General features: G+C 33.4%; 3 protein-coding genes across 3 annotated transcripts; 2 read left to right on the top strand and 1 right to left on the bottom strand.

Annotated features, from left to right (window-relative positions):
* Nucleotides 1-5,600: 5,600 nt before the first annotated feature.
* LOC144843280 (uncharacterized) lies at nucleotides 5,601-22,667 on the top strand. Its single transcript, XM_078700075.1, has 9 exons — nucleotides 5,601-5,642; nucleotides 6,385-6,493; nucleotides 7,298-7,466; nucleotides 8,132-8,317; nucleotides 8,410-8,651; nucleotides 8,842-9,057; nucleotides 9,889-10,084; nucleotides 10,602-12,046; nucleotides 22,602-22,667. Exons 1-8 carry the CDS (start codon nucleotides 5,601-5,603, stop codon nucleotides 10,753-10,755), a joined length of 1,314 nt encoding a protein of 437 aa, XP_078556201.1. The 3' UTR covers nucleotides 10,756-12,046; nucleotides 22,602-22,667.
* LOC144843831 (uncharacterized) lies at nucleotides 13,940-18,967 on the bottom strand. Its single transcript, XM_078700791.1, has 8 exons — nucleotides 18,886-18,967; nucleotides 18,188-18,389; nucleotides 17,515-17,690; nucleotides 17,159-17,284; nucleotides 16,699-16,905; nucleotides 16,233-16,313; nucleotides 15,793-15,914; nucleotides 13,940-15,335 (listed from the first exon to the last, which is right to left on the bottom strand). Exons 1-8 carry the CDS (start codon nucleotides 18,905-18,907, stop codon nucleotides 15,174-15,176), a joined length of 1,098 nt encoding a protein of 365 aa, XP_078556917.1. The 5' UTR covers nucleotides 18,908-18,967; the 3' UTR covers nucleotides 13,940-15,173.
* On the top strand, nucleotides 22,612-26,552 carry LOC144843832 (uncharacterized). The gene is made up of 8 exons (XM_078700792.1): nucleotides 22,612-22,693; nucleotides 23,418-23,622; nucleotides 24,256-24,437; nucleotides 24,568-24,693; nucleotides 24,950-25,156; nucleotides 25,427-25,507; nucleotides 25,693-25,814; nucleotides 25,950-26,552. The coding sequence occupies exons 1-8, from the start codon at nucleotides 22,678-22,680 to the stop codon at nucleotides 26,079-26,081; spliced, it is 1,071 nt and encodes a 356-aa protein (XP_078556918.1). The 5' UTR covers nucleotides 22,612-22,677; the 3' UTR covers nucleotides 26,082-26,552.
* Nucleotides 26,553-26,777: the final 225 nt, after the last annotated feature.

The raw sequence follows: 26,777 nt of genomic DNA, 5'->3' as shown, positions 1-26,777 counted from the left end.
GTGTTAATTATTAATATTAGTGAAGTTTGTGAAGTTTTAAAAGTAGTAGCAGAGCTACTTTTAGAAAAATAATCATCAATTGAGAAGAATCAATATGGAAGTGGAGATCTGGGATGAATTAGGATTTATCAATTACACTCAGCCGCTATTCCCAGATGATTTGTAAACTGTTCATCGATTTTTAAGGTGATAGTTTACCGTAGGCATTGAACGATAAATTCCATGGTTGGTTACAGTTCATTCCTAATGGAATTATTTGCATCTGGTGCCTTATGCATATACATCATTTTCTGAATCTTTAACATAACGTCTTGAAATGACATTTAAGACTAAAAGCTGTTCATTGGTTTGATGTAGATTGAATGCAAGTTATATGCGACTTAGTAATATTGATCGTTTTAGGAAAATGTTGGATGCAATTACTATACTATTAGAACTGTAGTATATGAATAGATTCAAATGGATCTGAACTATATATCTCGGTATTATTTCAATTGAATTCATCAAAACCATTCAAAGGCAAATAAAAGTCCGTAGCAGCCACAATAGCTGGATTGAGGATTTATTTATTTTTTTTATAAAATTCCTTTATATCAATTACAAACAATTTCAAATAAAAACAATCTACAAACAACCCAACGAGCGTCGGAGGCACACAGCCAAGCCAAGAGAAACAAGGCCGTATAGGCCTACATGGCTGCAGTCGCGAGCACAAATTTGAGTTAGCGTTTACCGACCAACCGACCAACATAGTGAGCTGTAGAGTTGCGTTTGCACGCGACTAACAATTGATGGTTCTTCACTATGTATATTATTAAGAACACCTGTGTATTCATGTATTTAACTACATTGTTTAGTATATTTTTGCATGTATTCGTCGTCAAGTTTAACAAAAATTTGTAAATTATTTATATTCTTTTGCTTTCTTTGTTATGATCATATATCTTTAGATATGCCGAAATGTCTTTTCCTACCAGATTTTTTTACTAACCCACGTCTTGTTGGTAATCCCAAGTGTGCGTAATAGTTGGTAATTGTTTCCTATTATTAATTGGCCACTCCGAATTTAAGTGTATACCAAGAGCAGCAAAGAATTTCACATTTTTTAAGTTTAAAAGTATTACATCATGAACTTAATGTTTATCAAACGTAACGTATGATATATTTTTGGGTTTTTTAAACATTGTTTTTCGTGTTTCTTATTTCTTGAAATATTTAAAAATACAGTATATTTACTCTCTTATCTTTTCCATGCGTTTCTCACTCTTGTACTTTAGTTTTCTTTTAAGTTATTCTTAATTATATTATAAGAACCCTTTGTCGATATTATGTATTTATTCGTATAGATTTCCATTCATATATCATAATGGATCTTAACTCAATGGTTTTTGTTTCTCAATTGTAAACTATTATAATGTATGTCATGTTCTTAATAATTTATCTCAGTAGACAGTGATTATGAATAGGTTTGAAGCTCGCTGTTTATAATGTTATCATCATTATAATTATTATTATTATCTATGTTGTTTAGATGAAAGACATTTATTGTTGTTGATCCAATAAATCAAAAAGTACGAATTACAACTTATTACAACGTTTTTCAAACGTTCCATTGTTTTTTAAGTAGAATGTTGTTTTTACAAGTCAATACTCTTCGATTTATTGGATCAACAAAAAGAAAATTCACTCGTATCAATACCAGAATCAACATTAAATTATTTCAAGAACTATGTTGTATGAACAAGGACATATACATGGCTGCAGTGGCGTGCTCAAAAGAGTTTAGTGTTTACCGACCGACCATCCGACCAACCGACCGACCAACCGACCGACCATCCAACCAACCGACCGACCATCCGACCAACCTACCGACATAGTGAGCTGTAGAGTCGCGTTGTACGCGGCTAAAAAGGCGTCCACAATCTTGTTTAAAAATCCAAATCAATATAATTTCGATAGCTTGGTGTTTTGGAAGCAATTTTCATTAAAAAATGGTACAAAAAACACTATTATATATATCTATAATAAATGATTATATTTCAATCGTTCAATCAACTAAAAGGACCCCTTCTGAAACAAACTTCCCAGCTTAAAGGGTTATCCTCTGCTATTCCATAACTGTATAATTATTTAGTTTTTGTATGATTTTGTTAATTTCAAACTATAATGTATTGTATTGTGTATTTTATGGATAGAAATAAATATTACAAACAAACAAACAATAACATTGAAGAACAATGCACAAACATACATCTTAATGTCAATTCATGTTACGTTTCATGTCATGTATCTTTTCGCATTGTAGAATTAAACCAACAACTATATTATAAATTCGAAGAGAACGCTAGAATCCTAAAAGCTTTCTTTGACATGTTCGCCTTCTTTTAGACTTACTTCTGCCTCGTGATATGATTTTTATATTTTTGATGTTCAGTAACAAATGCAGACGAGAGTTAATCGAGAGGAGTCATCGATGCTTGAACGAGTAATTCGTGCGTATGAAGAACATAATCCATGAAATACAATGAGTCCGACTACTATGCACAAGTAACTGGAAAACTAAGGGTGTTGCAAGAAATGTTTTCCATTTGACAAACTTCAGAAAACCAAGACCATGCAACTTTTTGCAACTAGCTTGTCGAAATGTATGATCCTGTGGATGGACAAGATGGTATCCTTCACACTCCTCGTGAGTGACTAGGCCATGATCATTCGGGATAACGATAGTTGAAGTCATTGGCTCGCGAAAGGAGTAAGATAATTTAAATTCTCACGAAAATAATGCTTGGTTCCCACTAAAAACGCAACACAACGACGTAACGCAACGTAAGTGATATGACCAATCACAAATGAGGGATTATTCGAACTGTCCCTTGTCAATGGTCAATTCGCTTGCGTTCTGGGTCCTTGCATTGTGTCAAAGCTTAAGCAAAATGATTAGTTAATTTACATATCGTGTACAATTAAATGGACGTAATATTATGAGTTGAATAAATCATCTGAAATATGTTATTGCTTCATATATTAATTGTTTGTGATACCCATGTTATTCTTTAATGCCTGAGGGTTTTTTTCTATCAAGCATTTTATCAATACCCGTATATTAAACAAGCATAAGATGATATGATGTATTATTCTTGTTGACCGACTGTTTAGATCCGATCGCTGAATGTATTTGATGTTTTTCCAACATAAATTAGAATAGAATTGTCATATCGCGTAGGTGACATGAAGAGTAGATTAAGTTGGTTACTTACCTCTTTGTTGCTTGTCGATGAGTTCATTTCCTAACATATTTTAGTGTGTATTAATGTTAATCTAGCAGGTGTGAATTGCTGTCATTTTGCCAGACAACTCGTGGTTGTTGAATCGGTTTCTATGTCATTTATTTTGTCGCTTTTGCAGTCTACTATTCGAAGTCTCTCATTTAACTACATCTTATCTTTTTATCTATCCACAGTATCATTATCAAAAGATAATTAAAAACATAAACACAAAGATAATATGATTTTAAAATGAGATGATGATAATGATGATAATAATATGATGTTCAAGATATTATTTTATACTAATTTATACTACTCGTGTTGTATAGAGAAGACAACAAACCCAATCCATCCCGTGGATTATGCCAGTTCACACGTCAGCCAAAACACCCCCACGCCCATCTACACCAGATAAGTAGACGTACAAACGTTTGTTTAAGTAAACTGTATATATAGTATATCGTTATGTCTTGCTGTCTATTAACTACATTTCGTGTTCACATTTCCGAATTATGCCAGTTCATATAAAATGTAAATGAAACGGATATAAATTCAAGCAGTGATCCCTGTTGACTTGCTTTAATTAATTGCCGTATTTAATGACAGCTAGCTCTCAGAATTACAGAGCAGAGTGTGTATATATCGCTATGCAATTAAGTAGTGGTGACTGGAATATTTAGATCGTCTTTTGGGGATGATATATAATTTTATGAGAAGGGGGAGAATGCCTATACTGTATGAGACAGTTATGTACTGATGAATACATTTATCTGTTTTCCTACCGGAGTGGATTTAAACTGGACATTATGCATTGCTGCACCAAACATTGTATATTGAGGAGCAGTATAGATATCAAATCACTTGAGCTTTTTTGTCAAACTAGTTGATAGTGTAGACAGAGCTTTTTATTCCATAGATTTTACTATTTCCTTTGTTTTCGTAAAATATTCTCTAATACAATAGAATTTACTCACAGCGGGTATCACATTATACTATATCCTTATATGGTATAGAGAATTTTGTTTTAAAACATAATTGTATTATGTTTTTAACTTTTTTAATAAGTACAATTTTTGTTTAGTAAATAGTTAAATTTCATTTTTGTAAAATATAATCGAATTTCACTCGTAATAATCACTGTGTCCTGTGAATTATGCTACAGTTTTTTTAAACAGTATACTTTATAACAATAGCATTTTATTATCGTTCTCAGCAGTGCGTAATTCTGCCATTAAAGCGTAATGAATAGCTCTGGAAAAGATGAGCACCGTCCTATACTCGATGGCAACGAGATGAAATCAATTCCCGGTGGAACGCCTTTTGGGCCTAGTGATGGACAGCTGCATGATGGTAAACCAGGACTCATTGATGACACAGATCAGGTGAGATGTTTATTAACTCGGTGCTTACCGACCGCATTTAATAAAACGCTAAAATTCGTTTTAATAAGTGTTCAGAATACAACACTTTGTATGTATGTTATGTTGATTATGATATTTTATATTTGTCTACACTATCAAACTTGATGTGACAATGGACATGATGATGTCATATCACTACCATATTTAAGCATATCACTACCATATTTGGGCACATTTTTTGTCACATAAAGTTTGATAGTGTAGACAGAGCTTAAGAATATAATTCGATTGTCAAAAGAATTCCTAGTTCGATCACTTTTTAATATCGTGAAAATACGGACTTTTCAAGATGATTTATTTAAGTTCCAGATTAATATCTAAAATATATACCGGTACGCATATGTATTATGTACACAGGCTATTAGACTAATAATATATTAATTTGTGTGCGTACAGAATGTATCGTATTCGTAAACGACTGTATATTTAATTTGTCTTACTGAAGCAGAGAGGTTAATTTAATTCGTTATCTTAGATCTTCTTCTTTAGATATTTCTGTGCTGTGCTTTTTAAACTATATTGAAGTAGCCATAGTTAAAAACGGTAGACGTAGGCCCTATCTGTGAATGCGGCTTGAAAATTGTGTGCATTATTGCTACATTTAATTTGTATCATTATTTAGTAAAATTGAAATGCAAAAACTTTTTTTTAATGCAATTAACACTTATAACAAAAGAACGGTATATTATTGGTGACAAGCGCTACAGAAAAAGTATTGGACGTTTCTGTATACATTTAATCAGAATAAGATGGCACGCTTTATTCTGGGTGCTTATAATGTTTCATATCGGTGGACGAGAAGAGCTTTCTAGCCTAGGATACCTTAATGTTGAGACTATAGAGTTAAATATCTTAGGTTATGTCATGTTTTTAAAATGTTTCATAACCGACACGCCTCTTACATGTATTCACAATGTTCCAGTCTGTAATTTCCATAGCCACCTCACCCGGAACAGTATGTAGGCCTACAACGTTATTGTTCACAAAGCTACCGTCGGGTATCGAATCTAAAGCTTTCTATAATATAGGAATCAATGACTGGAATGCTCTTCCCAATTATCTAAAATTCAATCAATCTATTTTTAAAATTAAATTAAGAAAGTTTTCAATTGGATTATATTTTTTTCCAATTGATTCATACTTCTAGGGGGTTTTTTTTGCCTCTTTTATTTTTTATATAATTTAATTTAATTCTCAAAAAGAAAATCTCAAAATTTATAATGTATTAATTTTAATTTGAAAATGAAAGAAATAAATGTTTATTTGAATTGAATTGAATTGTATATAATATATTCCGGTTTGATGATGTTGTTGTATTTTTATATATTACCTTTATTTACATTTTTAATGTAATTTGTTTATTATGTCCTTCACACTTCTTACTTATGATCCTTGCTCACTTTCACATCTCCGTTTCTTCTTGCAATGGACCCAATTGGATATAAATGGAATTGTCGATTGTATAGGTCGTCCTGGCATCCATTCACTTTGGTTTTTATACATTTTTAAATTCCAAGTTTTAGTATTTTCTTTGTTTATGTATGTTAAATGTATTGTTGAATGGATGCTAAATGAATAAATAAAAAAAGATAAACAAAATTAAAAATTAGAGAAGCTACTATTAATTGTTATTATGGCCCATGATGATAAAATGATAACATATGATTTTCTAATATTCATTTAACCTATGACACTAGGAAGAGGAACCTGCAAGTGATCTAAGCATCGTAGGTGGGATGCTTTATATTTTAGGAGCAACAGCAGGCAGTGGAATGATCGCAGCCCCAAAAGCAACGGTGGGAGCAGGTAGGTTTTAGATAGGCCTACAGTAGCTAAATCTATAATAAACTCATTATTGCGCTTGTCACGTTCCATGCCTAAAATGTAAATTATATTACTTTAAGTACGTACATTGAACACAAAATAAATACGTTTTGGTCTTTCGCGATCCATTAATATATGTCTGTTATTTTTCAATACTTAATAAGTTACTGATTTATTAGACTTCGTGTCTAATCCTCTTAAACAAAGAACTGTTTACATTGTATACCTTCTTAGTTGCTTCTGTTTTATGATATTATTATTATTATTTGAGACATTGATAAATACAATCTCATTTCTCATACTCGCATGGTCGTGCGTAGACTGAACAATATCTGAGTTTTCAATTTATTTTATTGCTGTATGTCAAATACAATATTTATATTGCATTTTCTATTGAAAATATTGTTCAAATCATAATACGTTTCTTCGTACACGTTTCTATACTTCTGTTGAAACCTGTAGTTCCTTTTGAGTACTAAATTCAATATAAAAATTATACATTTAGATGAGGAGAGATCTGACCATGCGTATTTTAGTACTAAAAAGAGGAACATTCTATCATGGATGCATAGAAATGGCCTACGTGTCAAACTTTGTAATTAATACAATTTACTCATCAGCACGGCGCTTGCCAACCAAAATGGTGGTCACCTGATCTCCATAAAACGAATCGTGTTTTGTCACCCTCACTATGTAGAATGTGTTTAAATTGCCAAAGTGTCATGTAGGCCTATTCGGTTTCAGATCTTGTTTTATATTTATAATGTTTTTCTTTATTTTTCAAAGGCATAATTGGTTTAGTATCTCTACCATTGATAGTTTTAATCGCAATCTTTACGGCAATTGCTTTAGCAAGATGTTGGCTAATCACTACCAAAGTAAATTCGGCATACCAGGGTGAAGTGAGGTATCCACTGGCGGCAATAGCATTCATGGCGTTTGGACATCCGGGGAAGTATGTAGTATTTTGGGGAAGTTTTATCACACCGACAGTAATATTACACTCTAATTCAAAGACAACAACTATAGCTCGCGAGATTAGTTAATAGAGAGCTTTCGATTTTGTGACGATCGACGTCCCGACCAAACTACGTCATTGTGCGCACGTGGAAGTAATGGGAAGTCGTGTGTCTTCGATCCTCACCTAGACGCAGTTTTGATAGTTTCTATGTCCAGGCGACAATCGATTGATCGATTGATTGACATGACCTAAAGTTACCTATTGGCATTTGAATAATTTATGTACGCGACATGTTGTTACTCAGGTGCATGTATGTATCATTTTATCACCAGTGAAAATACTGTACGCGTTGTCTCATTGATGACAATGTACGCGGCATTTTGCGCATGTTGTCTCTACTGACAACGCACGCATCATGCTGTCTCTAGCATGCAACTGCTGACAAAGCTGCAGCATGTTGTCTGGGCATGCCGTCTCTAGCATGCAACTACTGACAAAGCTGCAGCATGTTGTCTGGGCATGCCGTCTCTAGCAGCATGCAACTGCTGACAAAGCTGCAGCATTTTGTCTCAGCTGACAATGAACGTGGCATGTTGTATTGCAGCAACATTCGTACTGCCATTCTTATTAATTTAACTCAATATATATATTTATTGCAGAGTATTTACAAGTGCCATGATGGGTGTTGCTTTATTCTGCTACAGTGTAGTAAACCTTCTTGCGGCTTCCAGTACATTTGAAGCAATGACAAAAGACTGGTTACCTATGCCATTATGTGGATGGCTCATAATTGTTGCTGCCGTAGTATGCCCTATAACATGGTTTCGGACACCGCGTGAATCTTTGTAAGTAATGTAATGAATTAAAAAGTACAATAATCATCAATAAAAGAATTGCGTGCTAATAAGTATTCTGTGTTCTCTTCTTGTGTTTTTAGACCAGTAGCTGTAACAGCATTTCTAGTCAGCTTAACCGCAGCAAGTATAATGTTTATCGTGATAGTATCAGACACAAGCGCACCCCTTCATGTCGAATACCCAAAGGTGACGTTTGTGTCACTATGTAACGCATGGTCTACGTATTCATACACTGTGGCCGGACATCCTTACTTCACTACCATACAAAATGCTATGAAACGTCAATCGGCTTTTAAAGTCAGTGTAGCATTGGCACTATTAGGTAAGATTTGTCAAACTATATTGTTATCTTAAAATTGGCACCACCAGAATCATCTTCACTGTAGTAAATGTACGGTAAATATTCTTTCAGACCATACGATGGGTACTGTACGTCACGAATACACTTTCAATATCGATACAGTGATTGAGATGAACTGATTAACATTTTGTAACTTCAAATTAATTTTCAGGTTCATTAAGCTTATACGAGTTGACAATCTTGCCTAGCTTTTTCATGTATGGAGGTGCAATCTACGGAACGGCCGACAACCTTCTGTACTACCTACCATATAACGCAGGACAAGTGATTGCCGGTCTTTTGCTAGCTATCCACTTTGGCACAGTAATGGTTATTATGAACACACCAATCAATTTGTATATTGAGGAAAAACTGAATCTACCTAGAGGTATTTGTAATTTTATTTATACTTCTTATCTCCAAAAAGATGCAATTTTTATATATATCTTTTAATACACTTGATATTTTGCAAACAGTGTTTATTTATTCTCTTGAAATTTTTTACAGCACAAGAAGATACTTCCTCTTTCAAATCTACCTCAACTTTGGAATCCGTCTTTCCAAATTAGAAGTCGTTTAAATCTACTTCATTTTGAAGTGCCTTCCAATTCGGAAGTCTTGTCAATCTTCTTATCTTTGGAATACCGTCTTCCCAAATTGACAGTCTTTCCAATCTATTTAATTTTTGGAATACCGTCTTTCCCACATTGGAAGTATTTCCAATCTATTTCATTTTGGAATACCGTCTTTCTAAATTGGAAATCTTTTTAATCTACATTTTACCCTTTCCCAAATTGGATATATTGTCAATCTTCTTGTCCTGGAATACCGTCTTTCAAAATTGAAGGTCTTTCCAATCTACTTCTTCTTGGAATGCCGTCTTTCCAAATTGAAACCCCGTTTTTCTAGAAAAAATTATATTCGACAACAGTCTGTCCGTATTGGATATCCTTCTTTTCAAGATAAAGTATGTACTTTATCGAATAACTAGTTTCTTTCCTTATTGGAAAACCCTGTCTTATCAAGAATCAAAATCTTAGATAACCAGTTTTCCCAAATCCCTTTATCCTCTTGGATTGCCGTCTTTTCAATCTATAATCTTGGATGAACATCTTTCCCTATTGGAAAAGCCCGTCTTCCCAATGAAACCTCAGTATTTTCAAGATTGGATATTGGCCTTTCTAAATCACTTTATCTTATTTGATTTATTTTTTATTAGAAACAACATGGCAGATGTGTTTAATTCGGTCCCTCGTCATGGTTACCGAACTTCTAGTAGCCTTACTCATTCCACACTATGGTGAATTTCTAACGCTAGTTGGCGCCTTTCTTGCATTACCAATCGTATTTATTCTTCCTTCATTATTCTATCTACGACTACGAAATATGGATGATACCGTGCCAAATGGTTTTATGTAAGTTGAATTTAGATAGTCATATATGATAAACCAAATAAATATTTTAAAATAGATCTACTGACCTAACCGGACCTAAAAGTTGGTGCCCACTTGGCACCAATCATAAAAGCGATTGATTAGATGACCCATGGTGTCGTGATTGCTAAACTTACAAAAGCTTGGTTCTCAGTAGGACGCAACGCAAGGACGTAAGCAAGGACGTAAGCTCAACGCAAATAATTTGACCAATCACAAGCGACGAATTATCAAACGCTTGTGATTGATCAACTCACTTGCGTTGCACTTCGTGCTTGCGTTGCGGAGTAAGTATAGTGCAGATGTAATGAAACTTTACGGTGAATTCGTCGTTGGTCCTCCTGTTTGTTGCAGTGGTCCACAAACGATTATCTCATTAATAAGGGACAATTTCGGTTTTTAGGCCTATTTTATCCAAATATTTTTTTAAGGCCATAGTGAATTAGTCTATAGTAAGTTCCATCAATAATTTACCAACTATATTTTCTTCATTTTCCAGAGGTATGCTTTTAAATTCTACGGCAGTGCATCTTGTTATACTATCAATCGGCATTGTACTCTGTTTAGGATCAGTCTACTCATCATTCCATACACTCGTCCTAGAAGGCGCTCATTTAGCAATTCCATGTTTTGTCAACTTCACGGCGTTATGACCACGGAATAGAATAAATAATTTAGCAATATTAGTAAATAAAACAAGAGTACCGATAATTAACAACGGAAAGCAATTCTAAGGTTATATAATGTGATTATAGAGATGAAAAAATGAGTTGAAAACCAGAGAAAATGGGCTTTCATGGTACTGCCCTATAGACTGTACGCACACGCAACAGAGATATCATTACTGTAATACGCCCTTATGTTAATATTAAAATGTGTGATATGACATAATTATACAAGGTTGTTCTATATACATAAATCAAGCGCTTCACTTACTAAAAGATCCATAGAACTGGCATTAGAGATTATAATTCTTATTAACGTAGTGATGAAAGTTGTCACCGTAGAGAAAGCATATTAATCTTCAAGTTGTGTTGGACTACGTTTTTAGCGGAGAACATTTCATGCGTTGATATACGTCTTGCTTGATTAATCTCAGGATTATAATAAGGAAAATGCAAGCATGTCACCATCCTGTTCCTCAACAGAACAGTTCTACAGAGAGTTATGAAAACACATATTTTAAGATCACCGTCCAAAATTGCCTGCCTCCGAATTGAATGTCCTCCATCCTAATTGAATGTCCTCCTCTAACCACTTAATGACCACTGTTCTAATCAATAAAAATAAATATAGGCCTACACATTGGCCCATCAGTTGAAAAATGACTGTGGTCATGTACGAAGTGAGTTAAAGATTAGGGTTTGCCAAAACAATATAGACTATCTGATATATTAAACTTAACCACATATAAAACTCCTAAAAAGTAGGAAGCCTTTTGCCATTTTCCCCTGACTGCCATTGGTTAAGTTATCGTAACAAGAAGGCAAAACCGAAAAAAAACTATAAAGAAACGATTCCACAAGTAGCCTATGTGACAGGATATTGAATTTCGATGATTCGGTAATATGGTTACCCAAGCATACCCCTATACTAACTAAATTATTTGAATATGAAAGAATTGTTATGAATTATTGATCAGGCTGTAGTTATAAAGCTGCGCATCCTAGCGCAAATTACTATATAGTAACTCATGTATACACGTGTTAACAAAGACTCGAGCGAAATCACTCGAATTGATCAGAACATCAACGGTATTCTACTGTTAGAAAAAAAGACATGTTATGCTAATTAGACAAATGGGACGAACTGGGCACGGCATTTGTCTATAGCAATGGTAAATAACACTCGCAGTTTGTGATACCTGATGTATCAGGAAGAAGCATGTCCAATTAGAAAATCCTCAACTAAATAAATACGAGGTGCAACAACAGTGAACTTAGGGTAAGCCTGACTACCATTTCTTTTGAAGACAATTAAAACGATTATAATTATTGAATACAGTAAAGAATTCGACAATTCTTTGCTTGATGGAAAAACGGCTGTGAGCGAGCTATATGTATATCGGCATAGAGAACATGAGTAAACTAGTAGTAGACAGAGTAGTCTGAAAATGATGTTTAAAGATCATCTGATCGGAGATGATTGAAGATTGTTAAACATTATTCAAACATTTAAAACATAGAAATTAAACGTTCTTGTATAAGATAATTATCATGTATACACTGAATATGTACTTCTGTTTTCTTTACTATTTCATAACATTAATTTGCATACTGATGTTTTAATAAGGAAGGAAGTGGGTGTGGATTGTATGTTAGTAAATGAAGGAAAATGCCAGGAAAGATTAAAAAACATCTTTTGTGTTGGGCGAGCCTAAAGATATAACAAAAATGGATTGAAGAATAACTAGGAAATAAATCAATACAAATTATGGTTCTGTGATGCATACAGCTCTGACTACACTATTAAAATTGTTTGACAAAAAAGGTGTGATGTTTCCAAATATGGTAGTGATATGACATCATAATGTCCATATATGGGAACATCATATTTTTGTTACATAAAGAGTTTGATAGTGTAGACAGAGCTTAAGATTTAAATGAATAGCTTGTACTGAAGTTATGTCTCCAATAATTGCAGTTACACTTTGCACGTCGTTAGTACAAATTCAGTTTTTTAATATTCTTCCATATTTTTCTTTTCATTGGAAAAAAGCATACTGCACTTGTAGGCTATAATATGTAACAATGTAATACAGTATATTTTTTATTATATTATTCAATACCCTTCACATCTATTTAGTCATCCGGTTATAGTTTGGTTCGCAGCAAACGATTTAGTTTAGCTACCCAAGGGAAGCAGTCACCAAACATTTTGGCGCAGAATTTGCTCGGGAGTGAGGGGGATTTGTATACTTCCTAACCTGGGAAAATATATAGGCCTAGAGTAGATAATTTCCGTCAAAAAGACCCACGCCCCACCCGCTCACCAGTGGTTAATGATTGTGAGTACAATGAGTAAAGCAAACATTGACGGGTCCAGAAATTCACGTATAAACATTAAAATATGATAAATACGAATATTGTTACTATTAAATACATCTGACATTCCGAAATAAATTGTAAAGGTAGAGAACAGATCTGGATCTCAAAAGTAGTATTTAAGTTTAGGCAAAGGTAGGCGTAGTTGTAGTATAAGATATATATACCGTATATTGAAGTGAGTGAGTCCATATTATAGAAATAAAGGTAATTATACTGTTTGTGTTCTTTTCTATGTAGTCTTCAACATTTCGACAAATATTTTGCTCCGTTGTAAGATGAGTTTATAAGGAAGTTCACTATTATTATAAAATACGTTGAAAGTGTGGTAAGGACATAATACACTCAGACATGCATTATTTTACAGAATGCAATTACTAACTATGAATCTGATAAGGATCATCTTATGCTTATATTGACTAGTAATTACGAAGCGCAAGTGAGTGGTGTGAGCAGATCTATAGCATAACGTAGTTTTGATGATGCAGGACCCTCCTAAAGACAAACCGAATGTCTAAATACTGTATTAGAACGCTTGTCATTGGATAACAAAAGATCTCCCACCTCCCATGTGTACAATCGTCACCCATAATAATTGATTTCACCCACAGAGACCGAAAGCCGTAGGTTTGGCTAGTAGGTTGTCTTATGTCTTAGGCCAACGTTACTATGACCTGACCTTTTGGATTTTACCAGCAATGAAGCGTCAAATTGCTGTACAGATAAATTGCTGTACAGATAAATAGCAAATAAATAAAAAACAAATAATATATTTACTCATAAAGAAATTTACTATTATAACACTCCATTTGATCACTATTTATCATTATTTTCTCCCATTTCAACGATTGAAGATACAATTGCACGGCTTTAATACTATTTCAGAATTCCTTCCTTCAGTATAAAAATATTACTTATACACAATATTCTGGAAGCATAATTCTCTAAATACTGTAATACAGAAATACTATTATTATTAAAAAAAAATTATCAACAAATTCTAAAGGCATCAATATTGACTATATAGTAAAAGTTCATTCAAAATAGTCATATTTATAATTTCATTTTACAAAATGTACAGTAAGAAATATTCATGAATTCAAAAACAATTGGTCAGTTTCATTTGCATTTCTATGCAGGTGTAACCTTTCTTTTGTCTAGAATTGCTTTGTGTTGGTGTTAGTTAGTGCAGCCTTGGCCATGATACAGACAAGACCTAATACCTGTGTTTTATAATGAAGTACTTGCAGTGGATGGTAAGACTCTATTTACTTAAATTACTTTAATCACTTAAACTAATGCCATATTAGTTTTAAATAAACTATTGTTACAGCCTAGGAAATATTTATTTGCTCTATCATGGTGATATGTTGTAATTGCATCACCTATTTTTATGTCAAGATTATTTATAGGGTTTATAAAACACACATATTACTACTGTTATTAGGTGATATGAAGTAGTAGTTGAATATTAATTACTGCTTCTATCTAAAGTATCAATATTTTATTTCTGAATGAATTCCATATCAAACCAAGATCTTCTACCGAAAGTACATTCAAGATTTACTAAAAATACAATTATTAACACATATTAGATAATTTCTACTAGAATATATACATTTCATTAAAATACACTGATTCACAAATGTATTTGTAAAACTACACCACTACACTACAGTAGTTAGTAATGCACTTAAGTACTTCAATTTACTATTTTTAGGACCTCTACCTACTTTAAAATCCCAGATCCTCTACTCTTAGTCTAAAGGCCAACTGAGACGGAGTCTTGTCTTGACCTGACTGGTCTGTACTGTCTGATGAATCGTCTTGAAATAGCATCGGGAGAACATTAATGTCTAATTTTCTCCTGACGAGACGACTCATCATATTTCGTCTTACGACGCCGTCTGAGTTGGCCTTAACACATTTAAATATAAAGTAATATTATAATGATTTGGCTTTTTCGTCTAAAAAAAAGAGTGTGGTATAGTAACTAAAAAATACTTTCCCTAAATTCAAATTTGATATTATTTCTCCTCCTCTACTACAGCATTTTCTTGAGTATCTTCCTGTGGTCTTCCTTTGTATTTGGGTGTCTTCTTTACCCAGCCTTTTTCAATTACGCTGTAGCCAATGTCAATCACACTCTCCTCAATTGGGATTGGATCAATCTTCAAAACTTCCCTCATCTAATGACAAATATATAAAATATAATTGTATTTGAGAAATTCTGCTGGAGTAAAAAGTCATCCAAACCTGGACTTATTTCAATAATTTGTCATTGAAAGGAATGACAATTTTTTTATTTTCATGGAACATTAATTATAAATCTCATTAAAGTAAATGTTTGTGTTTATAAGTAACATTAATGTTTAGTATTTAATACTTGTTAATTAAAAAGATTACAATTAAATTACACATTTTAATATCTGAAATGTTTAACTTTACCCAGATGTGCAAAAAAATCTAAATAAAAAATTTCTAGAAGCTTGTTTGTGAAGCTCTCCACTTTAAATAACAATTTTCAAATATTGTAATTAAACAAAGAATAGTTGGCAAAAGAATGAAATTGTTTACAATCCCATTGACACCCTTCCTGCTAAACATCTAAATTCTCCATTGTGGCATAGAAAAGTGTATACACACCCTAGTATTGTCACCCTTAATATCTGCATCAAGTTGTGGAACCAGTTGTTTTAGATCGGTTCTAAAAAATGCCGCAAACTTCACCAAAAAGTTTGGCAATACTTTTGTTGGAGGATTGTAACCTATAGTGTAAAAAATAAAATATTAGTTATTTATATACAAAATATATTTGTTGTAGGTGTGCAGTAATGTCTTAAACATCATAATTCTACTTTATATAGATCAAATTCATTAGAATAATAGACAGCTCTTTGAAACATCGCATACTCTGTCAGAAATTAACAATGGTAACCTCCTGATATCTCCTGCTAAAATGCAATTTCATTTTTTAAAGTACATGTTGGATTAGGGTTCCTGGTGGTGGTGGGTCTGCAATAAGGACCATTTCTGATATTGTGAAATTATTTATTTATTATTTGTATCAGTCCAACTGTACATACCTTGAGATTTGAACTCTGTAGCCAATATGACACAAATCTCTTGAAACCACAAATTTTTACTCATCAAAATGTGGCGATTACCTGAAAATAAACCGTAAATTTTACTCTGTTTATTTTCAACAATATAATTCATATCAGGATATGGGTCATTGCTGACTCCCTCCATTGATCTCAAACAAAAGATGTTATAACAGTAATTGATCGTCATTTTTGAATCCAAATTTAGGACCCCAATGGAAACTAATTCTTTTGTAATAATGTAAGGCTTAGTCTGGGTCATTTAATCTATTGTGATTTATGCTTTTAGGTTTGATCAAACAAATCAAAATGAGTCCAAACCAAGACTTACAATACTGCTGTCAAACCAGTCAATTATATGTTAAAGATCTTTTCCTTCTCAATAGCAATTCTAGTGTAAAACTCTACATAAAATACCCAGTCATGGATTGATGATGATTTGACATACCTACAGCTTCATCATTTGTCATGGCAATGACATGGGCCTTTGCTACATCGCGTACATCAATACACGGCATAGAAATTGATGGCAGTGCTGGCATTTGACGCTCTAACATCTGACATATTACATTACCACTCGTTGACTTTGTGCTGGTTAAATACGGCCCCAAAATAAATGATGGGTTTATCACAGCAAGTTCAATTTTAGAATCATCTATGAAACAAATACAACATTATACAGTAGAACTCCTCGTTTTGGTCCCCCCTATGAAACGATCAAGGGAAAGTATATGTTTTAAGATTATGGATGGCAAATCTCTATTCAGGGGGCAGTCCCTAATAGGGATTCTAATTCTAATGTATTATGTATTAATATAATTAATATATGATAGTAATATTAAGATAGTACAGTTTGAGACATTGATGAAGAGCTCTGATTATAGTACATAGTAGTATGTAAAACCTACCTGGCAACTCATTCACATAATCCCAAGCAGCTTTTTCTGCCATAGTTTTACTTTTATTATAAGGTGATTCATTTGTGCCTGTATTCCAGTCTTTTTCAGTGAATGTACCGCTCTTGGTGAAAGAAGCTGTAAAAGTTAAAGAGAAACTTACTCTGGCATTTCAATCATTAGCAATGTCCAAATGCATGAATAATTATTTTTGCTTAAGCAGGAGAATACAATTTTAAAACATTAAATATTTTTTTCTTGCCAGCAGAAATGGGTCCATACAAAAAACCCTAATGTTAAAAACGGTTTCAGAAACCCCAAATTCCGGTTTTTATTGCCAAAAATTGTTTTCAATTTCATCAACATACCAACTGCAACAAAAGAACTTGTTAGGACAACTCTCTTGACCTTTGCAGCAACAGCAGCCTTCAAAATGACCATCGTACCATCAACAGCAGGTCTAATAACCTCTTCTTCATTGGTGGGATTATTTGCCGGGAAGGGACTTGCAACATGAATTACATGACTGCAATCGGCCACAGCACTAAAATGATCAATAAATATAGAATCAACATTTCATTAACTATGACAAATTATACCAACATTGTACAATTGGTCTTGTAATCTATTGAAGCATCACTTGGTTTAAGGTATGTTCATTGAGCAGTGGCGTAACGCAGGCCCCTGGCCATTACGCCACTGTCTAAGCTTAGGGCCCTTCAACACTGGAGACTTAGGGACCTGATTGGGGCAAATTAGTCACCAGTCGCTCTGGCTTCTTTAGCCTTTTTCAACATATTTTAATGCCTGTTTTACTGTAAATAGCATAAACTTCTAATTCTGACTTTTGTGTGTCAACATTGCTGAATTTGTGATAAAACAAAAGGCAGCCCTGTATTCTGAATTGTAGTTTTTCTGGGCCCTGCTCGCGTACTTTTAATTTGCTAGCAAAACAATGTTAGCAGGCAGCAAAGTGGAATTTTGTTGAGCTGCATTGTGAGGGTGCTTTGTGTATGGCAATTAAAAACAACTCCGCCATACCTTGCCCATCCATCTTCCTTCTGCAGATCTGCTTCAACCAGTTCCAATTCATGAGCTGCATCTGGACATAATTCTTTCAGAGATTTTATCTTCTGTTCATTCTTTGTGCTTCTTACTGTACCTCTTACCACATGACCTGCTTTCTGTAGCTGCTGAACAACATGAGCACCAACATATCCAGATGCTCCAGTTACCAACACCCCTGCAAAATTAGCATTTTATAAAATTACAAAGATCAAGATAATAGCCCATCCCATTACATACTATTATATGGCATTTAATACGACTTACGACAAGTCATGTTCTAGATTTCAAATGAAGGGTATATTCTTTATGTATTATGCGCAAAAGTGATCTGTAACATCTTAAAGGGTAGCTCCAGGTAAATTCCTGTCTCTCTGAGACTCTGTAGCACTTTTTTTATGTTTTTGTTAATTTAACTATACTCACACTTCACCTCTGTCAAAAATGATTGATCCTTATCAATGTTGTAAATTATATTTATATTTTTGCTCATTAAACTTTTAAAGCTGGAGGTACCCTTTAACCCTCCATGTAATAAGAGAATGACTAAGCTATTATTATTATTCTAATATAATTACATTCCAATTGACCAATTCCTTATCTTTTTTCCATTCGCCGGGCCCTACACATACAATGGAAATTATTACATTTTAAAAAAAATATTTCCTACTTACTAGTTACTCCGTTCGAAGCCATATCTTATTATAATTTAATTATATATACTGTCTGTAGCTTAGACTTTAGACTTCACACTGCATGCAGGTTGCAGTCGGAAAGCCGCGTTGGTAACGCATCACTGATTTCATTCATTGTGAGGGCGCGCTTCGTGGAAAATGTTGGAATTTTTGCTATTTTAGTACACTTAGAAAATGGTATAATTTTGATATTAAATGAAATCAATAAACGTATTTCAATAGTTGAACTACAAGCGTAAATAATGATAAAAACTGTGATCTAAATTCCACAGATTTTTTGTTTCAAGAAATATCATTATTTTATGTATAAACTTTTTTACTTTAATTTTTTTTTAAATGATGGTAAAAAATCATTAAATTTCATATTTTCTAGATAAGGTTTCAAAGCGAATTTAAAATCCTTTCAAGATAAACTATTAAGCTATCTATTAAAATAAAAATCTAATTTTAAGCTTTCTTGGGATGCAACTCCCACTAATCAAACCAAACCTACTACATTTCTGTTCTGTTTCGATCGAAAAATCGCCATTTTGAAACTTTGTTTACGTTTTACGAAGCTGGTACGAATCGTCCCGGACCGAATCGTGTCTGTGTTCAATACGGTTTTCATGCAGGCGTATTACGTCATAGGCCTAAGATTTCAATTTGCTCCCCGATTATTGTTCTATTTGGTTTCTGAGCTAGGAAAGGCTACCTACTATAATTACTTACTTGATTTCTAGCCTAGCTAGGCCTAAAAATAGTATTTTCTAGGCCTAGCTAGGCTGAGTATTCTGATATAATACTAATATTAGATAGGTAGGCCTACCCTAGTGAGTGTTAATAATAGTAGCTGGGTATTCTATAGTCTAGGCTGGTGGTAGGTCTATCCCAGCTCTGCTCATATACCAAGCAAGAAGAAGCCTGAAGGAGAAACTAGGCCCAGAACAAATAAAAAACTGTTAAAAAAACAATAAATGGAAAAACAAAAAAAAATAACCCATTTTCAATTTATATATGGGGAATGTTTTATAAAATCGGGCATGTTTGTTTCAGAGACTCAAACGTGTATTTTTATATGGTCATGTTTTTAAAAAAGATAATTATGGGCCCAGCTGAAACCAAGATATAAAAATATAAGTCCATCATTTACTTGAGTATTGTTACAGTGATTGGTTGGTACTCAGTATTTCAGTATCTGGCAGTAAATGTCACACTTGTATATAAATATTACTTTATTAGATACAACTTGCATTTCACACAAGCAACCAATTTTTTTTTACGTATACAGAATGTGAAAAAGCAGTTTTTAATACAAATATCTTTCAAACAATACTGATATAAATAGTAAATACTATACTACTGTATATAAAAACTTGCTTTTATTTAAATAGCACCTTGTTCATCAAACATAACAAACTAGCTAGGCCTATATCATATTAACTTACGTGAGTCTTACGGTTGTACTGATTTTATTATTGTTTTATATGTTTATATTGTATGTATCTGTGTGACTCTGGTTAATAAAGTAAATCAATCAATCAATTGCAACTTAATTTATATCTTATCATTGACTGATCTGAAACGCTACTAAAACTTGAATGCGTATGAATGTATATGTTATATTATTATTAGCGAATAAAATGAAAAACTATCAGCTGCAGCAATGATATTGAAATCGAGAAAACCATTACAGCTTCCACCGTCCAACCTCATATTGAAGAACGAGACAGAAAATCGTCGAGTCTTGATACCAACAAAAAACCTAAAATGAAAATGAATAGCTGAAATGTAATGAATGAAACTATTTAAATAATTGTCACTATGATATGAACAAAACATTGCATCGTTTAATACAGTATAATTATTCAACAACCTGAAAACATTTTCAGATATAGGCCTACCATGAAAAAGCAGCAAATACAAAATTTCCTTATGTCTGTTTATTGTAATAATTATTAATATTATAAATAAATTGTACCCCTCAGTTGTCAATAATTTTACTATAAATAAATATTTAACTATATAGAATAGGTAGGCCTATACCTGTATCAGGCTGCGATTTGCTTAATTATCTTTTTAAAACTTCCCAATGCATCTTCAATATAGAGTAGGATTGTAACGATACTTTAATAATACTAAATTGTAACTAAAGTATTTAAATTATTAACAGAACATGTTACTAGGCCTAGGCCGATATAATACGACAACGATCCACCAGGTCGTGCATATACTCACCTACAACAACCACAATCAACACACCATGCACCACACACGACGGAACTAGTGCCGCGAGACGTAACAATATATGACATGAGGACCTTTTTTAAAATGTTCGCTATAGGAAGCTTAAATAGGGTTTCAAGCCAATTTTAACGTAAAACAGACTATTGATACTTACTCTATCCATATACGTCGGTTTTTTGGTAATTCACTGTATGGGATGCAAATCCCACTAATGGAAAATTTGTAAACAAACACCTGTTAGAAAACTTCAGTTTTGACGGACGCACACGAACTTTGGAAAGAAATTGTCGCTGACAACAAATCCAACAAATTATTCAGAAAATTAGGTGACCTGCGACATCTTAAACATATAAGGAACTGATCTTACCATATATGGTTAATTTTTCGCCAACTAATGTTTATTAAACAGCTATTAAATGACGTATACTTTATGCTAATGTTTTCGCGCGAAACGTTGATGCTTCTGTGCCGAGAGAGGGCTTCTAAAATTTATGACGTCATGCGAAGTCGAAAATTCAGCGATAACGGTCATATTTCCCAACGCGGCTCTCCGACTGGTTGTCAGATCAACTGAGTGGGTCACATGCTCAGTCATGCGAAGAGAAAGATATTTTTCGCTAGAGGGCATTGTTTAGATCTGTGAAATTTGTAAATAATAATAATTTTCAATTTTCATGAACTCATAAACATGTATAATACATGTTAGGCCTATTTGACATTACAAAATGTATATGCAAAGAAAAGCAAGAGAGCCCATCGACTACCATGGGCCCTAGCTAGAAGGACATTACTTGTCTCAATAATTGAGACTATAGAGACCAACAAAAGACTAGTATTATATTAGGCCGCTATATTGTTACCTCAAAACCAACATAATTATGTAAAAAAAACTACAGTAATCTGAAAGTGTGTATGCCTAATTCAACTCACTACTAATAAGGTTAAGATATTATTAAATGTATGCCTACAATATAAAATAAGATATAATTAACGTAAAATAGATTGTCATGTGAGTGAAATTTCAGCAGGAAATGTATGGTAACTTTTCGTCCGAACGATGATTTAGGACCTTAATTCTTATTATTTTGTTTTGCCTCGGGTCTCAACGAAGACATTTGTTTCAATTCTCTGAGACCATGTTGGTCCCACATTGTTTCCTCTGTTGTATTATTTTAAATTGCGTTTTTGTTTTACCATTACCAAAACGAGAAAATGGATATGATTCCGGCCTACACAGTATTGAACTAAACCCAGAATATTATGTGACGTAGTAGTTCTGAGGTGTGGGTATTACAGGCGTTTTTCGATAATCTGGGAGCGGTTATAGGTCTTTGATTTTTGTGCACAACCTTAAGTTAGTATCGTTGCATTATAGTATATGTTGGTTGACTACGTACTTAGTCAAGCTTATCGAGTGACTAAATTATTGTTATTGTTGTTTGAACAATAACTGAATGCAAAATTAACAGGTATTCACAAAAACCATAAAAGCGTGAAGTTGACACCCAATTTAGCTGAGTCAAAACAGGTATACACTGAGCTAGCATGGCTGAAATAACGAGTAAGTTTTGTATAATATTTTTTCACATAAATACATTACAGTTATTTATGTCAGTATGAGATTGATATCATGATTTTCCCCAGCAGAATGTATTTAAACCGCAGACCTACACAGTCGTTTTGAGTTATAACGTCATATAGGCCTATGATGTGGAATGTCCTCCATTCCATATTTGACATTACCAGGGAAGAGTTAATTTAACTCTTCCCTGACATTACCTATAGGCCTACGTACATTATCTTTAATTTACATATTATTCAATATGTTCACTATATACTACTAAGTTTGTCAGTCAGGCGATTCGGCGATTATTATTTTTATCTATATATTTGTTGGTGGATAGCCCACTAAGTCCTTAGGCTTGTTTCTGTTCTGTGGGTAGGACCTGGTGGTGACTTAGGCAGTATACAGGGAGACCATCCCCTACTCTTTAACGATAAATCCTGTTATTCTCATAAAAAACTTATAAAAATACAATATATCTAAATAATATAGGCTTACACGCACGTATTATAAGTATATATTTATTGGAAAATGGAAACTACAAATTAAACTAATTCAACAAGTCCTAATAAAATGTTCGGTTAGTGTTTGGACATATCCGGACAATTCAATTCTTTTTGCGTCAACAAATGTTGGTTGCTTTGTCAATTTTAACATCCATGTTTTTTCCAGATTTACATTTTGTATTTTTATAAAAACTTTTTTTTTTTATTGATAACAGAGGTGCTAGTGACTGGGGCAACTGGGTTTATTGCGGGGCATGTTATAAAGCATTTACTTCAGAATGGTCAATGTGTTCGGGCAACAACACGGTCCAACAACGAATCAAAAGAAAGAGAACTTCGAGAAAAACTTGGAATTGATCCGGACTCCAAAACGTTTGAGTTAGTTGAGGCTGATGTATTAGTAGCAGATAGCTGGGAAGCGTAAGCATTAATTACCACACTGTTAACATCGTAAACAGTTCATTATTAATTAGCCTACAATTAATAATAAATTAGTGTTTGTGTGAGTTCAGTTAAAATCGAAAGAAAAATATCCCCACTTAAACAATGGTATTTTCCTAATTTAATTTGTTTTTAAAATAATATACCGTAAATCTTCTAATTGTAACCCAGGGTTATTATTCTTTGATTGTTTTTAGGGTGGGTTACTATTAGAGTAGTGGGTTACTATTACTAATCTTAAATTAGGCATCTTAAAATAGTAACCCACGCCCAACTTTTCCGGTCAGCAACTCATAGCAAAATAATAAAACAGTACGAATAAACAAATTTGATTTATTTTATAAACTCAAAAACACTCAATCCTCCCCACTCCCGAACAACATGCATTATCTCCTTTTTTTTCAAAATACGGCTGAATCATAAGTTTTTGTGACTCTAATAGTAACCCCCATAGGTTACTATTAGAGTAGTGGGTTATTATTATAGATTGGATTATAAGGTGGGTTACTATTAGAATGGGGGTTACTATTAGAGTGTGGGTTACTATTAGAAGATTTACGGTAGGCCTATTATTCGAAACTTGGATTTTATATGCTGGTTTTGTTATATTAGTGTTTTAGATGGATGTTCTCATGTTATCCAATTAGCAAGTCCAACAAATGGTTTCTGGAATGAGGAGGATGAACAAGAACTCTCAGATCAAGCAATCAGAGGAACCATTAATATATTGACAGCATGTAGCAAAGTACTGTCTGTAAAACGAGTAATCTTTACCAGCTCGGTGTTGGCTGTCTGTAAGTTAAATTTCGTGTTGCTTTTCGGTGTTTCCATTTACCGTTCTTTTTTTTACGAAAAAAATGTATTTCAAATTCAATTGAAATAACGCATCTGAACCTCACTATATCAATGGAATTTATTTGGTAGCAAATTTTAGGAAAACTACGCCACATACAGAAAAAGACTGGGCTGATGTCGATGAAGGTACAGCTTACTCTAAAAGCAAAACTCTCGCGGAACAAGCAGCCTGGCAATTTCTAAAATCCTTGGAAGGTAAACTTGATTTATTTTAGAAGTACACAAGCAGGCAATAAGAAACATCAGGCTTTATCATACATACTGGCTATTCCAAGCTCTTTGAAAAGTGTGTTTCGTCATTGACGCAAACCATTAGAACACTCTTCCATCATGGAGGAATTTTATAATTCTATCCATGCTTCCAGGATCAGGAGTATTGATACCTCTCTTTTTTTCATTTTGTCAGTTGTTGTCTATGATATTCAAACCAAAACGCTTTTATGTTTTGCAGGAGAAAAACCTTTCGAGTTGGTCTGCATAAATCCCGGATTTGTTTTAGGACCGTATTTTACTCGATCTCCGGGATGTAGTGCTGCAGTAATAGCCGATACATTAATGAATAAGAACAGTCGCGTACCACATATTGCGCTACCGATATGTGACGTCAGAGATGTAGCAAAAGCTCATGTTACTGCGTTGACTAGCCAAGAAGCTGCAAGTAAGTTCACAAAGACTTTTATTTGATTCACTGAGTTCACAAAACTTTGCAAATTTGTTTCTGCGGTTTGTTGAAGTTTGTTGACTAGTTAGTAAACTAGGAGAAGGAGAATCCATAATCGTTATGGTACAACTGAGCTCGTACGACTTATGTTGTTTATTCATATATGAATGTATTTGTAGTGAGTTATTATGGCTACAGTAGGTCAATTCCACATTTATTTTAAACAATAACTTTGGAATTATATTTTATTATTTACTTTATTTTTAGATAAACGGCATATAATTGTATCGGATTTCGTATTCTGCGATAAAATTGGGAAGATATTGTCAAGCGAGTTTAAAACACAAGGTAGGTAGTTCGGTTTTTTGTGAACATATATAAACATGTTTCTTTGAGAATTGGGTGATTGCTTAATTAAAACCCTTTTCAAACTTCACTTTTACAACGTTCAACTTGTCCGTAATTATTATGTTGTATCAAGTACGATCATTGTACCTTTCATTTGTTTGATACGTAAACCATTGTCTTTTTAGGCTACAATCCTACCACAGCCGTTGCGTCACGCAGTTTAGTAAAGTTCTTATCTTTTTTCGACTCGTCACATCGACCAACAATAGCTAGTTGGGGAATTAAACCTAATGTGGACACGACCAGAGTAAGCAACCATTGTAATTATTTCCATTTATATCAGACACGAGTAGGCTTATATAGTCTTCTGAGCCATAAACCGGTATTAAAACGGCCATATTTTTCGTAATTCTGAAATGTCACAAATTTTGTTAAATTTCAGATGCGTGAGGTACTGAAGATCACTCCAACCGCTATAGACAAAACTATTGTTGACATGGCTTATTCGCTTATACAAAACGGATTTCTTCCTGAAACTGAACAATTTCGCGCGCCAAACAACCCGCCAGTTTAAGATCATTATAGGATAAAGTGATATTTTTATATATTTATAAAGGGAGACTAAACTAATTAGTGTTCGGTGTTTTAATACTTATGAGCAATTCTAATCGTATAATAACATAAATAACGAATGTAGCATGCATTATAGTCGATCATGTATAGAACTGACCAGACGAGTTTCCAGTTTGTCGAAATGAAAACTTTGGAAAACCTTTCTTGCCAAACTCTGGAGATCGTTCACGTTTTGCAAACTAATTTGCTAGACATAGAGGAAGTTAATTCCTCCGCGCTAGAGTTACTAGGCTAAGTAAAGAAACTATTCATCGACGTCCAGTTATACTTTTGTAGAACTTTCTGAGGAATCCTGTTAAGGAACGGACAATTTTTCAGATCAATAAGTGATCGAAACTCTGGAAACTTCTATAGCTAAATTACTTGCACTCTATTAACTTTTACATCTTAATAAAATCATAATTTATCAATACTGTGCATTATAGATTTTTATTTTTATTACCGTAATAGAAATAATTTGCATAAAAAGAAGACATTCACAGAAGAAACTGCGACTAAATAGTAAGTTAGATCATGACTTTCTTCGTTCATTCGACATTTTATTTTGTCCGATTTGGGATTCAGTCAATGCTCGAGTATACCTCTTCATTCCACAAAAGTCAATCTCATTGAGAGAGAAAAAGCAATAACCATACGC

This window comes from Antedon bifida, chromosome 5, assembly GCF_963402885.1.
Source record: "Antedon bifida chromosome 5, ecAntBifi1.1, whole genome shotgun sequence".
Taxonomy (NCBI): domain Eukaryota; kingdom Metazoa; phylum Echinodermata; class Crinoidea; order Comatulida; family Antedonidae; genus Antedon; species Antedon bifida.
This window is presented reverse-complemented; position numbering and strand designations above follow the sequence as displayed.